General features: G+C 47.5%; 1 protein-coding gene across 1 annotated transcript; it reads right to left on the bottom strand.

Moving 5' to 3' along the window:
* Positions 1 to 1,294: 1,294 nt before the first annotated feature.
* MSMP (microseminoprotein, prostate associated) lies at positions 1,295 to 10,938 on the bottom strand. Its single transcript, XM_060764914.2, has 3 exons — positions 10,797 to 10,938; positions 6,921 to 7,029; positions 1,295 to 1,505 (listed from the first exon to the last, which is right to left on the bottom strand). The coding sequence occupies exons 1-3, from the start codon at positions 10,936 to 10,938 to the stop codon at positions 1,295 to 1,297; spliced, it is 462 nt and encodes a 153-aa protein (XP_060620897.2).
* Between the last annotated feature and the right edge of the window lie 6,744 nt (positions 10,939 to 17,682).

The raw sequence follows: 17,682 nt of genomic DNA, 5'->3' as shown, positions 1-17,682 counted from the left end.
GATTTGAATGCAATATTCCTGCTTCTTGGCAGAATGGGGTTGGATTGGATGGCCCAGGAGGTCTCTTCCAACTCTTGGATTCTAGGATTCTATGATTCTATGCCATGACCCACAGATGCAGGCGAAATGTCAGGAGAGAATGCTGCTGGAACACATTGGCCATACAGCCCGAAAAACTCACAGCAACCCAGTGATTCCAGCCATGAAAGCAAGCCGTCAACAATAATAACAAACCTTTGACAACACATCAAATAATAATAATAATGTATTCTCGAAGGCTTTCATGGCTGGAATCACTAGGTTCTTGTAGGTTTTTTCGGGCTATAGGGCCATGTTCTAGAGGCATTCTCTCCTGACGTTTCACCTGCATCTATGGCAAGCATCCTCAGAGGTAGTGAGGTCTGTTGGAAATAGGAAAATGGGTTTATATATCTGTGGAATGACCAGGGTGGGACAAAGAACTCTTCTCTGCTGGAGCTAGGTGTGAATGTTTCAGCTGACCACCTTCATTAGCATTTGAAGGCCTGGCTGAGCCTGGGAAAATGTTCTGTTGAGAGATGTTAAGATGTCCCTGATTGTTTCCTCTCTGTTGTTGTGCTGTTGTAATTTTAGAGTTTTTTAATACTGGTAGCCAGATTTTGTTCATTGTCATGGTTTCCTCCTTTCTGTTGAAATTCCCCACCTGCTTCTTGTGGATTTCAATGGCTTCTCTGTGTAGTCTGACATGATGGTTGTGAGAGTGGTCCAGCATTTCTGTCTTCTCAAATAAAATGCTGTGTCCAGGTTGGTTCATCAGGTGCTCCTCCTTCAACAGAAAGGAAGAGACCATGAAAATGAACAAAATCTGGCTACCAGTATTAAAAAACTCTAAAATTACAACAGCAAAACAGCAGAGAGGAAACAACCAGGCACATCTTAACACCTCTCAACAGGGGATTTTCCCAGGCTCAGCCAGGCCTTCAAATGCTAATGAAGGTGGTCAGCTGAAACATTCACACCTAGCTCCAGCAGACAAGAGTCCTTTGTCCCACCCTGGTCATTCCACAGATATATAAACCCATTTTCCTATTTCCAACAGACCTCACTCCCTCTGAGGAAGCTTGCCATAGATGCAGGCGAAACGTCAGGAGAAATGCCTCTAGAACATGGCCCTATAGCCCGGAAAAACCTACAAGAACCTAATAATAATAATAATAATAATAATTCCATTTGAGACAGGCAGTTGGGAAGGAAGAGTGGCCGTGTTGCAATGAGGAGGGTCTCCGTTGACCTTCAGCCCTTGGTCTCTGGAGCTCTACCTGCCGGGGGCTGTGTGGGGGCTTTGCTTGCCAGTCGAGGGCAGCCGGGGGTCCTTGTGTTTGGGGGGCTGCCCCGATCCCCAGCCGGGCTCCAGGCTGTTGGCGCAGGGCAGGTGTGGCCGGCCTTTCTGCACCAAGGAGACCTGGCAGGCTCGGGAGTCGTAGCGCACCTGGCAGCCCTCCGGGAAGTCCACGGGAAGCTGCATCCTGCGGGAGAAAGGCAAGGCTCAGGTGGGGCAGGTACAGTGCACTGCAGAACCACTCTTGCAACCCAGAACCACTCTCAAGTGTCCCTTGGATATCATTCTTGATTGCCTAGTCCAGGCCTGAGCCAACTTCAGCCTCCCTCCAGGTGTTTTGGACTCCAACTCCCACCATTCCTAACAGCCGGTAGGACTGTGACTTGTAAGCAGGGTTGGTTAGATCACATCTGGAATATTGTATCCAATTCTGGGCACCACAATTCAAGAGAGATATTGAAAAGCTGGAATGTGTCCAGAGGAGGGCGACTAAAATGATCAAGGGTCTGGAGAACAAGCCCTATGAGGAGTGGCTTAGGGAACTGGGCATGTTTAGCCTGAAGAAGAGAAGGCTGAGAGGAGACATGATAGCCATGGATAAATATGTGAGAGGAAGCCACAGGGAGGAGGAGGGAGCAAGCTTGTTTTCTGTTTCCTTGGAGACTAGGGTCTGGAGAACAAGCCCTATGAGGAGCGGCTTAAGGAGCTGGGCATGTTTAGCCTGAAGAAGAGAAGGCTGAGAGGAGATATGATAGCCATGTATAAATATGTGAGAGGAAGCCACAGGGAGGGGGAGGGAGCAAGCTTCCTTTCTGCTTCCTGGGAGACTAGGACGCAATGGAACAATGGCTTCAAACTACAAGAGAGGAGATTCCATCTGAACATGAGGAAGAACTTCCTGACTGTGAGAGCCGTTCAGAAGTGGAACTCTCTGCCCCAGAGGGAGTGTGGTGGAGGCTCTTTCTTTGGAAGCTTTGAAACAGAGGCTGGATGGCCATCTGTCAGGGGTGATTTGAATGCAATATTCCTGCTTCTTGGCAGAATGGGGGTGGACTGGATGGCCCACGAGGTCTCTTCCAACTCTTTGATTCTAGGATTCTATGATTCTAAGCGAATTATTCCAAAAATATAGAATGAAAAGTTGCCACATTTGCAGTCACAACCCAAAACATCCGAGCTAAATTAGTCAAGTCCACAGCGGAGGCTAGAAATGGGAATGGAGATAGTTTGAGATGATACAAATCAGACATTTGTTATTGTTATCCCATCACAGCTACTATAATTTCAGGGGTCAAACAGGGATGATGTGTTATTGCCCCAACTTTATTTTCCATCTTCATCGCTATGATACTTCACCTTGTTGATGGGAAGCTTCCCACTGGAGTGGAAATCATCTATTGGATAGACTGGAAGCTATATCTATTGGACAGACTATTGAACCTCAGCAGACTGAAAGCCAAAACCAAGGACACAACAACATCTGTTATAGAACTCCAGTATGCTGATGACAACGTCGTCTGTGCGCATTCAGAAGAAGATCTACAAGCCACTCTAAACCTTTGCAGAAGCATACGAGAAGCTCGGCCTGTCATTGAACATCGAGAAAACCAAGGTGCTGTTCCAGCAGACACCAGCCATCCCCTCTCCAATGCCAGAGATACAGCTTAATGGTGGAACATTAGAAAATGTGGACCATTTCCGCTCCCTTGGCAGCCACCTCTCCAGCAAAGTCAACATCGACACCGAAATACAACACCGTCTGAGCTCTGCAAGTGCAGCATTTTTCTGAATGAAGCAGAGAGTGTTTGAGAACCGGGACATCCGTAGGGAGACCAAGGTGCTTATTTATAAAGCTATTGTCCTCCAAACCCTGCTCTTCGTATGCGAAACATAGACTGTCTACAGACATCAACATTGACACTGAAATGCAACACTGCCTGAGCTCTGTGAGCGCAGCATTTTTCCAAATGAAGCAGAGAGTGTTTGAGGACCGGGAAATCCATGGGGATACCAAGGTGCTTGTTTATAAAGCTATTGTCCTCCCAACCCTGCTATACACCTGCGAAACGTGGACTGTCTACAGACGTCAACATTGAGATGGAAATACAACACTATTTGAGCTCTGTGACTGCAGCATTCTCCCGAATGAAGCAGAGAGTGTTTGAGGACCGGGACATCCGTAGGAATACCAAAGTGCTTGTCTATAAAGCTATTGTACTCCCAACCCTGCTCTATGCCTGCGAAACGTGGACTGTCTACAGATTTCACACGCAACTCCTGGAACCATTCCATCAGCGCTGCCTCCGGAAAATCCTGCAAATCTCTTGAGAAGACAAGCAGACAAATGTCAGCGTTCTGGAAGAAGCAAAGACCACCAGCATTAAAGCGATGGTCCTCCACCATCAACTCCACTGGACCGGCCACATTGTCCAGATGCCTGACCACCGTCTCCCAAAGCAGTTCCTCTACTCCGAACTCAAGAATGGAAAACGGAATGTTGGTGGACAGGAAAAGAGATGTCCTCAAAGCCAACCCTAAAAACTCCAGCATGGACACAGAGACCTGGGAAGCCCTGGCCCTTGATCACTCCAGCAGGAGGTCAGCTGTGACCAGCAGTGCTGCAGAATTTGAAGAGGCATGAATGGAGAGAGAAACGTGCCAAGAGGAAGGCACGTCAAGCCAACCCCAATCAGGACTGCCTTCCACCTGGAAAGCGATGCCCTCACTGCAGGAGAACATGGGGGTCAAGAATAGGGCTCCACAGTCACCTACGGACCCACCCTGGAGGATTATCCTACTCGGACAACAAGGGATTGCCTAAGTAAGTAAGTAAACATTCATGTAAAAGGTGTATTTGACATGCTGAGTTGTTCTTCATACAAGGGAGGGGAAAGCTAGACTATTATTTGCAGAGACGGTCAGAATGGCACATGACTACGCTGCCTGAGGGCTTAGTGGGGGATCTACCTGTCACGGTCCCAAAAGTCACCTGGGACGGGATCAACAGGTTTGGCCTGATAAACACCTGAAACTACGCCTAAAGCCGAGGGAGAATGTGGTCCAGTGGGAAAGGATGACCCTTGGGTCAGATCAGGCTTGGGCAAACTTCAGCCCTCCAGCTGTTTTGGACTTCAACTCCCACCATTCCTAACAGCCTATCGGCTGTTAGGAATGATGGGAGTTGAAGTCCAAAACACCTGGAGGGAGGGCCCAAGTTGGCTCATGCCTGCTCTATTACCAAGTAGCCCAATCCTCCAGGGTCATTATTCAATCAGACACTGAAGGCAAGGAGATCGTTCCACAGGTTTATTTGATCAAATCACCCTGCTGGGTGAACAGTGCCACAAAAGAGGCAGGCTGGAGGTAGGCTGTTGGGAATGGTGGGAGTTGAAGTCCAAAACACCTGGAGGGAGGGCCCAAGTTGGCTCATGCCTGCTCTATTACCAAGTAGCCCAATCCTCCAGGGTCATTATTCAATCAGACACTGAAGGCAAGGAGATCGTTCCACAGGTTTATTTGATCAAATCACCCTGCTGGGTGAACAGTGCCACAAAAGAGGCAGGCTGGAGGTAGGCTGTTGGGAATGGTGGGAGTTGAAGTCCAAAACACCTGGAGGGAGGGCCCAAGTTGGCTCATGCCTGCTCTATTACCAAGTAGCCCAATCCTCCAGGGTCATTATTCAATCAGACACTGAAGGCAAGGAGATCGTTCCACAGGTTTATTTGATCAAATCACCCTGCTGGGTGAACAGTGCCACAAAAGAGGCAGGCTGGAGGTAGGCTGTTGGGAATGATGGGAGCTGAAGTCCAAAACAGCTGGAAGCAGGTCCCAAGTTGGTCCATGCTTGGGCTAGATGGCCTTTGGAGTCTCCTCCAGGGAATGGGCAAACTTCATCCCTCTTTTATTTACTTACTTACTTACAGTATGTATATTCTGCCCTTCTCACCTCGCAGGGGACTCAGGGCGGATCACAATGCACACAGACATGGTAAACATTCAATGCCATAGACACACAACGTATATAGACAGACACACAGAGGCTATTTAACTTTCCGGCTTCATGAGGGTATGCTTTGAATTCTGGCCACCGGGGGAGCTGTCGCTTCACTGTCCACTTGTGACACCGATGGAGTACTTCCTCATTCTTTTGCACACTGCTGGAGAGTTTTATGGCGTCGTAAATTAGTTAATAAGCCAAATTCTTTCCAGCTTCATGAGGGTATGCTTCAAATTCCGGCCACCGGGGGAGCTGTCGCTTCACCGTCCACTTGTGACACCGATGGAGTACTTCCTTATTCTTTTGCACACTGATGGAGAGTTTTATGGCATCATAAATTACTTAAATTAGCCTCCCCACATAAGTGATACCTAAATTTCCTACTTGATAGATGCAACTGTCTTTCGGGCTGCACAGGTTGACAGCAAGCTAGACAAATGGCCACCGGGGGAGCTGTCGCTTCACCGTCCACTTGTGACACCGATGGAGTACTTCCTCATTCTTTTGCACACTGCTGGAGAGTTTTATGGCATCATAAATTCATTAAGTTAGCCTCCCTGCATAAGCAGTACCTAAATTTCCTAGTTGACAGATGCAACTGTCTTTTGGGCTGCACAGGTTGACAGCAAGCTAGACAAATGGCCACCGGGGGAGCTGTTGCTTCACCATCCACTTGTGACACTGATGGAGTACTTCCTCATTCTTTTGCACACTGCTGGAGAGTTTTATGGCGTCGTAAATTAGTTAATAAGCCAAATTCTTTCCAGCTTCATGAGGATGTGCTTCAAATTCTGGCCACCGGGGGAGCTGTCGCTTCACCGTCCACTTGTGACACCGATGGAGTACTTCCTTATTCTTTTGCACGCTGATGGAGAGTTTTATGGCATCATAAATTACTTAAATTAGCCTCCCCACATAAGTGATACCTAAATTTCCAACTTGACAGATGCAACTGTCTTTCGGGCTGCACAGGTTGACAGCAAGCTAGACAAATGGCCACCGGGGGAGCTGTCGCTTCACTGTCCACTTGTGACACCGATGGAGTACTTCCTCATTCTTTTGCATGCTGCTGGAGAGTTTTATGGCCTCGTAAATTAGTTAAGTTAGCCTCCCCACATAAGCGGTACTTAAATTTCCTACTTGACAGATGCAACTGTCTTTCGGGCTACACAGGTTGACAGCAAGCTAGACAAATGGCCACCGGGGGAGCTGTCGCTTCACCGTCCACTTGTGACACCGATGGAGTACTTCCTCATTCTTTTCAATGCTGCTGGAGAGTTTTATGGTGTCGTAAATTAGTTAATAAGCAGTACTCAAATTTCCTACTTGACAGATGCAACTGTCAGGCTGCAAAGGTCGACAGCAAGCTAGACAAATGGTCGGGAGCTTATTCCAACCTGGCTGGCTTCGAACTCATGACCTTCAGTTAGTAGTGATTTTAATGCAGCTGATTCCCAACCAGCTGTGCCATAACCCAGTACTCTAGGTCTTTTGGACTTCAACCCACAATTCCTAATAGCTGGAAGTTTCCTCATTCCCTGGCTTTTCAGTAAAGACCCTCCCCACCCTTGTAAGCCCCCCTCCCCCAATTAACCCCTTACTCACGTGTCACAGCATCCCACGCCGAGGGGCTCCAGGCAGAAGCACTTGGAGCAGTTGGCACCCCTCCAGGACTCTCCGGGGGCAAAGGGCTTCCCTTTGTAGCGGCAGGGGGCTGCAAAGGAGAGGCATCAAGGGGGATGTTAGTGCAGGGCCCAAAGGGGAAAGGTCTCGCTGGTTGCCCTCCTGACCTCTGGAGTCTCTCCCAGGCAGGTGGAGGCCCTTGGCTTTCTTCACCTTTGACTTCTCAGTCCGAGCCTAGGGGGCCACCTGGAGCTTAGTGGAAGGGGTGGTCTGGATGGCCTTTGGGGCTCCTCTCAGACCATTCACATAGCCTTCTCTGGGCTCAGGAACAGTTTCCTGAGGTGTGTGTGGCTCCCCACCCCACATGGAATGCCCCTTCCCAATATGTTCAAATGACAGAAAATGAGATTCCCATTGGACATTAGAGGAAGGACTTCCTGACTGTTAAGAGCTGCTCAACAGTGGAACTCTCTGCCTCAGAGTCCAGTGGAAGTTTCTTTAAAAACTGGGTGGCCATCTGTCGGGGCTGCTTTGATGGTGCTTTTCCTGCATGGAATAAGTGGGTTGGACTGATGAAGGCATGATAAAAATACATAATACATATATTGGAAAATATATTGGATGTAACCATATTAGAAATAGAAATTAGAAAATAAATTTGAAGTCACAAAAGGATATGTATGCGTGGACTTCACTTCACTTGGGAAAATATGCTCTTCTTAAAAGCTGCAAATTAGATGCCATAAGAGGCCAGGAAAGGAATGTCCAAGGCTTCTGGCAAATATCAAAAGACCCTTTTGTACCAAGCAGGGCTTATCATAAAATTAATGATGTAGCCTTGTCATCAAGAGGCTTCGTACCAGGAAAGACCTATCTCAAGATGGATGGAAGTTCTTGCTATCAGTAGCCAGTGTTAGACACTCTGGCGCTATGGGGTACAGGATGGTCCTCTAATAGCAACTCTTTAGATAAAGATGCTTAATGGAACATTAAAGGTGTTGAAGTTAAAATATGCTATTGAAGACAATGTAAAACTGGAATTTTGTGACACACAATGTGATGCTTGTATGATGTATGCATATTCTTATAAAGGGTATATAAACCAAGGCAATTCCTTTGTTCATCACTCTGTTTTCCCGGAATACCATCAGGGTCCATATCCGGTTGGTGTCAACCGAGAATAAACCATACTTTTGCAGACCTCAGGAACTCTCTTTTGTCTCTTTTCCTCAAACCTTCTCCCTGCCATTTCAGGACTAGATGGCCCATGCAGTCTCTTCCAAGTCTTCTATGATTCTATAGCAGGCTCAGGCAAACTTTGGACATCCAAGTGTTTTGGACCTCAACTCCCACAATTCCTAACAGCCCAGCTGTTAGGAATTGTGGGAGTTGCAGTCCAAAATACCTGGAGGGCTGAAGTATGCCCATGTCTGACCTATAGTGTTGGAAGACACCCCGGGGCCATCCAGTGTGGCTCCCTTCAAAGCCCTCCAGACAGATGGCCACCCAGCATCTGTTTAAAGACCTCTAGAGAAGGAGACCCCACCAGACTCCCAGGCAGAAGCATATTCCGTTACTGAGACAAAGGGTCTTCCTCATGGGTTGTTGTAGGTTTTTTCGGGCTATATGGCCATGGTCTAGAGGCATTCTCTCCTGACGTTTCGCCTGCATCTATGGCAAGCATCCTCAGAGGTTGTGAGGTCTGTTGGAACTAGGAAAAAGGGTTTATATATCTGTGGAATAATGTCCAGGGTGGGACAAAGGACTCTTGTCTGCTGGAACTAGGTGGGAATGTTTCAACTGACCACCTTGATTAGCATATAATGGCCTGACAGTGCCTGGAGCAAACTTATGTTGAGAGGTGATTAGATGTCCTTGTTTGTTTCCTCTCTGTTGTTGTGCTGTTGTAATTTTAGAGTTTTTTTAATACTGGGAGCCAGATTGTGTTCATTTTCATGGTTTCCTCCTTTCTGTTGACATTGTCCACATGTTTCTTGTGGATTTCAATAGCTTCTCTGTGTAGCCTGACATGGTGGTTGTGAGAGTGGTCCAGCATTTCTGTGTTCTCAAATAATAATATGCCATGTCCAGGTTGGTTCCTCAGGTGTTCTGCTATGGCTGACTTCTCTGGTTGACGTAGTCTGCAGTGCCTTTCGTGTCCCTTGGTTCATGTCTGGGCAATGCTGTTGTGCTTCGTGGTCCCTCTGGAGATTTCTTGTCCACAGCTGCATGGTCTACGGTAGACTCCTGCAGAAGTCAGAGGATCCCTCTTGTCCTTTGCTGAACGGAGCAGTTGTTGGATTTTCTTGGTGGGTCTGGAGATAGTCTGTATGTTGTGTTTCCTCATCCGCTTCCCTCTGCTGTCAGTTGTTCTCATGATGTCTGGCAAGAACGCTTTCCCTCTGGGTGGGTCTTGGTCTTGACTCTCGTGGCTTGTTCTCAGTGGTCTTGCAGCTCTTCTGATGTCTGAGGTGGAGTCTCCATTGGCCTGGAGAGCCCAGTTGAGGTGGTTCAGTTCCTCTTGGAGGAGGTGGGCTTCACAGATTCGTTTTGCACGCTCTGCCAAGACTTTAATGGGGCTTCTTTTTTGACTTGGGTGATGGTTGGAGTTTTTATGTAGGCATCTATCCATATGTGTGGGTTTTCTGTGACCAATTGTTGACCTGGTTTGCTGATGACAAGGACATCTAGAAAAGGCAGTCTTCCTTCATTTTCTTTTTCCATGGTGTCAGGCTATTATATGCTAATCAAGGTGGTCAGTTGAAACATTCACACCTAGCTCCAGCAGACAAGGGTTCTTTGTCTCACCCTGGTCATTCCACAGATATATAAATCATTTTTCCTAGTTCCAACAGACCTCACGACCTCTGAGGATACTTGCCATAGATGCAGGCGAAACGTCAGGAGAGAATGCCTCTAGACCATAGCCATATAGCCCAAAAAAACCCTACAACAACCCATTCCCACCTAGCTCCAACAGACAAGAGTCCTTTGTCCCACCTGGTCATTCCACAGATATATAAACCCACTTTCCTAGTTCCAACAGACCTCACTACCTCTGAGGATGCTTGCCAAAGATGCAGGTGAAACGTCAGGAGAGAATGCCTCTAGATCATAGCCATATAGCCCGAAAAAACCTACAACAACCCAGTGATTCCAACCATTAAAGTCTTCGACAAGGTCTTCCTCATGTTTAAGTGGAATCTATTTTCCTGCAGTTGGGACCCATGGCTTCAGGGAGTGACAGTTCCCAGGGCAGCAGAACACCCTAACGCTAACCCTGCCCAAGGTGACACCCTTTCAGGTATTTAGAGGCTTTGAAACAGAGGCTGGATGCTCTTCCTGCATGAAGGCAGAAGGAGGTTGGACTAGATGAGCCATGCGCTCCTTTATGAGTCTCTGTGGCATAGACTGGGAAGAACTGGGAAGCGCTGGCCCTTGAGTACTCTAACTGGAAGTCAGCTGTGACCAGAGTGCTGCAGAATTCAAAGAGGCACAGATGGAGGGAGAAAGGGAGAAACGTGCCAAGAGGAAGGCACATCAAGCCAAAATACCTGGAGGGGCTGAAGTATGCCCATGTCTGACCTATAGTGTTGGAAGACACCCCAGTGTGGCTCCCTTCAAAGCCCTCCAGACAGATGACCACCCAGCCTCTGTTTAAAGACCTCTAGAGAAGCCAACAGTGACCAGGACCACCTTCCATTTGGAAACCGATGTCCTCACTGGAGGCGAACATCAAGAATAGGTCTCCACAGCCACCTACGTACCCACCACCAAGACACCAGAGTTGGAGGACCATCATCCTTGAGCTAAATAAGTAAAGTAAGTATGAGCCTCTGATTCTAGGACCCTCCTCACCTTGCGCATGGAAGAAGCAGATGCCCTGGGCGTCTGGTGGCAACTGGACCAAGAGCGAGAAGAGCAGGAAGGCCCAAGCGAGAGACCGGGCAGCGGCCACCATCTGCTCCTTGGGTGCGGCCATCTGCCGGGCTTCGCTCATGTTGTGGACACCTTTCAGCCCCAGAGAAAGGTGGGCTCAGCCTTCTCCTCGGCCCCAAGCAAGGCCTTATAAAGGGAGTCCGGCCTGTGCTTTGCAACCAAGCTGGCACCTCCGCCACCGGCCTCCCTGGCACCGGGTCCAGGCTCATTTCCTGGTCGGAGGCACCAAAACAGCCCTGCGAGGCGGGGGCCGGGGGCGCCGGAGGTTTAACTAGCTGTGAAAAGCTGATTCATGCCCTCCAGGAACCGGTCCAGCTGGCTCTTTGGCTGGGCAGAACCGAAGCAGCAAAGAATCACAGAATCACCGAAGAGACCCCAAAGGTCATCGAGTCCCTTTGTGGTCGCCAAATGGTAGGCCTGGGTAACAACGGAAAAATTTGTTTCTAAAATCGATTCGTTTTTTGGGGGTTTTTGCGTTTCGTTATTTAAAATAATTACAAAATTTTCCTTTTAAAAAGTTCGATATTTACGAAATTTCGTAAATGTGAAAAAAATTACAAAACATTAACGAATCGATTTCCGAAACAATAACGAATCTATTCGTTAATGGCGGACGCGACCGCGAAATACGCTAAAAAACCTCCAAAAACTTCTGAAGCTTCCCTCTCCCTCTGTTGTTGACTGTTGGTGTGATATTATAATTTTTTTTCACTAATTAAACAAAAAACTTGCCCCAGACATGCGGAAATAATAACGAAACGACCTCAGAACAATAACGAAACGAATACAATAACGAAATACGAAGCATTTACAAAACGTGTTCAAAAATTCGTTTTTTTAAAAAATTGCTCCAGAATGGTTTGTTATCGTTTTGTAATTGAAAAAATTAACGAATTATTAACGAATTACGAATTAACGAAACGAAACCGCCCAGCCCTAATATCGAGCTGCTTTTAGGAGGGTCTTCCCAGCCGAGGAGATCCCTAAGGACCGCACCAAAAGAGTCCTGGAACCTTGGTGAGGATTTATTATTTTTAATATTTTTATCGCTGAATTTGGCTTCGCTGGCCTCACCAAGGTTCCAGGACTCTTTTGGTGCGGTCCTTAGGGATCTCCTCGGCTGGGGAGACCCTCCTAAAAGCAGCTCAATATCATTACCACCAAGACACCAGAGTTGGAGGACCATCATCCTCGAGCTACATAAGTAAAGCAAGTAAGTATGAGCTTCTGGTTCTAGGACCCTCCTCACCGTGCGCATGGAAGAAGCAGATGCCCTGGGCATCCGGTAGCAACTGGACCAAGAGATCTGTTCCAAGATCTGTTCCAAGCCCTCCTGGCAGATGGCCATGCAGCCTCTGTTTAAAGGCGTCTTGAGAAGGAGACTCCACCTAGAATCATAGAATCCAAGAGTTGGAAGAGACTTCCTGGGCCATCATCCAGTCCAACCCCATTCTGCCAAGAAGCAGGAATATTGCATTCAAATCACCCCTGACAGATGGCCATCCAGCCTCTGTTTCAAAGCTTCGAAAGAAGGGGCTTCCACCACACTCCAGGGCAGAGAATTCCACTGCTGAACGGCTCTCATAGTCAGGAAGTTCTTCCTCATGTTCAGATGGAATCTCCTCTCTTGTAGTTTGAAGCCATGGTTCCATTGCATCCTAGTCTCCAAGGAAGCAGAAAGGAAGCTTGCTCCCTCCTCCTCCCTGTGGCTTCCTCTCACATATTTATACATGGCTCTCATCATATCTCCTCTCAGCCTTCTCTTCTTCAGGCTAAACATGCCCATCTCTTTAAGCCGCTCCTCATAGGGCTTGTTCTCCAGAACCTTATTCATTTTAGTCGCCCTTCTCTGGACACATTCCAGCTTGTCAATATCTCTCTTGAATTGTGGTGCCCAGAATTGGACACAATGTGATTCCAGGTGTGGTCTGACCAAGGTGGAATAGAGCATGGGGAGCATGACTTCCCTAGGTCTAGACACTATGCTCCTATTGATGCAGGACGAAATCCCATTGGCTTTTTTTGCCACCACATCACATTGTTTGCTCATGTTTAACTTGTTGTCCACGAATATGTCACCTGACTCCCCGGTGGCATATTCCACAGCCAAACATCTCTTACCATCAAAAAGATCTTCCCAATATCCAAATGGAATATCTTTTCATGCCATTTGAACCCAGGGCTCCATTGTGTCCCAATCTCTGGAGCAGCAGAAAACCAAGCTTGCCTTCTTCTCAATGGGACGTCCTTCCACACAGCTGTATAAAATCCTCATTGAATTGGATTGTACTGCAGTGTGGATTCAGATAACCCAGTTCAAAGCAGATATTGTGGATGCCCTGCCTTGATATTCTGTATGGAAGGGCCCTCAAATAGTTCAACACGGCTCTCGTGTCTCCTCTCCATCTTCTGGAAGCTTAACAACATCCTCAGTAACATTCATTCATAAGGGTATAAATGTATACGACTACTACGACTACTACTACTACTACGACTACTATTACTACGACTACTACTACTACTAATAATAATAATATCTGCCTAGAAAGGCTGGTGGCAGAGGACTTTTACAAGTCAAACAAGCAGTTGAAGAAGAGAAACACGATGCCCTGGCAGAATATGTCAAGGAAAGCCAAGAACCTGCTTTAATTGAGGTCAATAATCAGAAACTTCTCAAAGCACAGCAGACAAAGAGTCGGTACAAGAAAACTGCACTCCAAACCAGAGCTGACAGCTGGCACAACAAAGTCTTGCATGGGCAGTTCCTTGACAAAACTGAAGGAAAAGTTGACAAGGAGAAGACCTGGTGATGGCTAATCATGAATGGAACCCTGAAGAAGGAGACGGAAGAAGGCCTGATTCTTGCAACTCAGGAACAAGCCATCAGAACAAAGGCCATTAAGGCGAGGATCGAAAAATCAGCGGATGACCCAAAATGCAGACTGTGCAAGTAAGCTGAGGAAACCATGGACCATCTCCACAGCTGCTGCAAGAAAATCGCACAGGCGGACTACAAACGGAGGCACAACTCTGTGGCCCAAATGATTCACTGGAACTTATGTCACAAGGACTGTTGAGATTAACTTCACAATTCAGCAGCAGATCAGTTGCACAACTTCAGTGCTTTCCAGTAGCTTCTTCCTGCACAGCTCTTTTCAGTCAACTGCTCCCACAGCTTGCAGCCACGCTGGAACCTTTTACAGACAGTTGAGCACATGCCCGGCCATTGTCAGTTTTACCCTTGTCTTTCCCCCAGTCTAGATGATATTACAGACTTACCACAGCACACAGTTATATCTTGTCTTAGTAGACAAGTTCTTTAATTACATATAGCCTTCGACAAATAACATCACAGCACAAGGAGAAATATACACTGTACACGACTTCCTTATATACAATTCATTTACATCTGGAATATTGTGTCCAATTCTGGGCACCACAATTCAAGAGAGATATTGACAAGCTGGAATGTGTCCAGAGGAGGGCGACTAAAATGATCAAGGGTCTGGAGAACAAGCCCTATGAGGAGCGGCTTAGGGAAATGGGCATGTTCAGCCTGAAGAAGAGAAGGCTGAGAGGAGATATGATAGCCATGGATAAATATGTGAGAGGAAGCCACAGGGAGGAGGGAGCAAGCTTGTTTTCTGCTTCCTTGGAGACTGGGACGCGGAACAATGGCTTCAAACTACAAGAGAGGAGATTCCATCTGAACATGAGGAAGAACTTCCTGATGTTCTGTGAGAGCCGTTCCGCAGTGGAACTCTCTGCCCCGGAGTGTGGTGGAGGCTCCTTCTTTGGAAGCTTTTAAACAGAGGCTGGATGGCCATCTGTCAGGGGTGATTTGAATGCAATATTCCTGCTTCTTGGCAGGGGGTTGGACTGGATGGCCCATGAGGTCTCTTCCAACTCTTTGATTCTATGATTCTATGATTCTACATAGCAATCTCTGATTGGTTCCCAACTCATTGACTCAACTCATTGACTCAACTCAACTCAAAGCATCATTCACAATCACCTGGACTAGGCCAGAACGCATTCCCCATATACAATCAATGCATGACTCAGCATTCCCAATAGAAGCCCATTAGCAGTGCTATATTACATTGCAATACATTGTAAAACCTGACAGGAGTCAAGAACTGGTAAAGGGATCATCAGCCTGCAAAGGTCGTGGAGAATGAACATGCAAAAATACTGTGGGACTTTCGAATCCAGACTGACAAAGGTTTTGGAACACAACACGCCAGACATCACGATTGTGGAAAAGGAAAAAGTCTGGATTATTGATGTCGCCATTCCAGATGAGAGTCGCATGGAGGAAAAACAACAGGAAAAACTCAGCCGCTATCAAGACCTCAAAATCGAACTGCAAAGGCTCTGGCATCAACCAGTACAGGTGGTCCCAGTGGTCATGGGTATACTGGGTGCCGTGCCAAAAGATCTCGGCCGGCATTTGGAAACAATAAACATCAACAACATCACGATGCATCAACTGCAAAAGGCCTCCTGACTTGGATCTGCGCGCATCATTCGAAAATACATCACACAGTGCTATTTATTATTTTATTTATTTCGTATACTTCTACCCCGCCCTTCTCAACCCCCGAGGGGGACTCAGGGCGGCTTACAAAAGGCACATCTTGGTGCCTACACAAATACAATAACATATAAAACCAGCAATTTAATGGTCAACAATTAAAAACAATTAAAACAACAATATATCACACAATCAATAGCCAATCTCAGACACAGCGTTCGCCACTCAGAGTTCATATTTCATTCCATCTTGTCCAGTTCCTATCCATCGTCACAGTCCCTTATTCATCTGCCAGATTGCCTAAACGCCTGGTCCCACATCCATGTTTTTAATTTCTTTCTGAAAGAAAGGAGGGATGTTGTTGATCTGATCTCCCCGGGGAGTGAATTCCATAGGTGAGGGGCCACCACTGAGAAGGCCCTGCTCCTCGTCCCCGCCAGTCTCACTTGTGACAGAGGCGGGGTCGTGAGCAGGGCCTCCCCAGAGGATCTCAAACTCCGAGATGGGACGTAAAGGGAGATGCGTTTGGACAGATACGCTGGGCGGGAACCGTATAGGGTTTTGTAGGTCAAAACCAGCACTTTGAATTGTGCTCGGAACTGGATAAATAGCACTGTGTGATGTATTTTCAAATGATGCGCGCAGATCCAAATCAGGTGGCCTTTTGCAGTTGATGCATCGTGATGTTGTTGATGTTTATTGTTTCCGAATGCTGGCTGAGATCTTTTGGCACAGCACCCAGTGCGCCAATGACCACTGGGACCACCTGGACTGGTTGATGCCGGAGCCTTTGCCATTTGCTTTTGAGGTCTTGATAGCGGCTGAGTTTCTCCTTTTGTTTTTCCTCAATGCGACTCTCACCCGGAATCGTGACATCCATAATCCAGACTTTTTTCTTTCCCACAATCGTGATGTTCCAAAACTTGGTCAGTCTGGATTCGAAAGTCCCACAGTATTTTTGCATGTTCATTTTCCACGACCTTTGCAGGTTTATGATCCCTTTACCAGTTCTTGACTCCTGGCAGGTGGTCCTTGTGACAGAAGTTCCAGTGAATCATCTGGGCCACAGAGTTGTGCTTCTGTTTGTAGTCCGTCTGTGCGATTTTCTTGCAGCAGCTGAGGAGATGGTCCATGGTTTCCTCCGCTTCCTTGCTCAGTCTGCATTTTGGGTCATCCGCTGATTTTTTGATCCTGGCCTTAATGGCCTTTGTTCTGATGGCTTGCTCCTGGGCTGCAAGAACCAGGCCTTCTTCTGCCTCCTTCTTCAGGGTTCCATTCCTGAGCCAGAACCAGGTCTTCTCCTTGTCAACTTTTCCTTCAATATTCTCAAGGAACTGCCCATGCAAGGCTTTGTTGTGCCAGCTGTCAGTTCTGGTTTGGAGTGCAGTTTTCTTGTACTGACTCTTTGTCTGCTGTGCTTTGAGAAGTTTCTGATTATTGACCTCAATTAAAGCAGGTTCTTGGCTTTCCTTGATATCTTCTTCATTTTTTTCTTCTTCAACTGTTTGTTTGACTTGTAAAAGTCCTCTGCTCCCAGACTTTCTAGGCAGATATTATTATTATTAGTAGTAGTCGTCGTCGTAGTATACATTTATCCCCTTATGCTCCCTGTATAACGCTCCGGTGAGAAGTCTAGCTGCCTCCCGCTGGACTAGTTCGAGTTTCCGAACAGTCTTCAAAGGCAACCCCACATAGAGTGCTTTGCAGTAATCTAAGTGCTAGAGGCTAAGGGAAGGGTTCGACTTGTGATTTTGTGTAGCACTAAGGGCTGTTGTGGGTTCTGGGACCATAAAGACCGCGTGGAAGGAAGGCAAGGCAAGGCAAGGCTGCTGGAAGAGCGTGCCCTGGTCAGTGGGGCTGCAAAGGCCTCTCCTGGGGTTGAAGCCCCCACCTGGACCCCTTCCAGGGCCAAGGGAGCAGCTGCAAGAGCAAGGAAGCAAACAGGATGCTGGCAAAGAGAGGAAGCCGGTGCTGCTGTTTTAGGCAGGCAATTTTGCCTTGGCTCTGCCTCTCCAAACAGTGGCCCGGCCAAGGCCACCTGCTCTTGGCAACCCTGGGTCCAGCGGCCGCTTCCGAGCCCCCTTCACACGCACCAGGGAGAAGCCAGGCCAATTGGAGAGGGGAAAGGCCAGTCCCCTTACCTGGGGCATTGGCCCACCTGCCCTGCAAGTGGCCTTCTGGCTCAGCCCAGGCTCCAAAAATGCCCTTTTTTTAACCTGTTATTTATTTATTGTGTCATCAGCAACCATACCATTGTGTTACAATTCT

The sequence above is a fragment of the Anolis sagrei genome, chromosome 2 (assembly GCF_037176765.1).
Source record: "Anolis sagrei isolate rAnoSag1 chromosome 2, rAnoSag1.mat, whole genome shotgun sequence".
Lineage (NCBI taxonomy): Eukaryota > Metazoa > Chordata > Lepidosauria > Squamata > Dactyloidae > Anolis > Anolis sagrei.
This window is presented reverse-complemented; position numbering and strand designations above follow the sequence as displayed.

Excerpts from the sequence above, each read along its gene's own strand:
- MSMP (XM_060764914.2), bottom strand. The coding sequence starts at position 10,938 with ATGAGCGAAGCCCGGCAGATGGCCGCACCCAAGGAGCAGATGGTGGCC. Across the intron at positions 7,030-10,796 it reads CTGCTTCTTCCATGCGCAAG|CCCCCTGCCGCTACAAAGGG; the intron begins GTGAGGAGGGTC and ends TCTCCTTTGCAG. Across the intron at positions 1,506-6,920 it reads GGCGTGGGATGCTGTGACAC|GATGCAGCTTCCCGTGGACT; the intron begins GTGAGTAAGGGG and ends TTTCTCCCGCAG.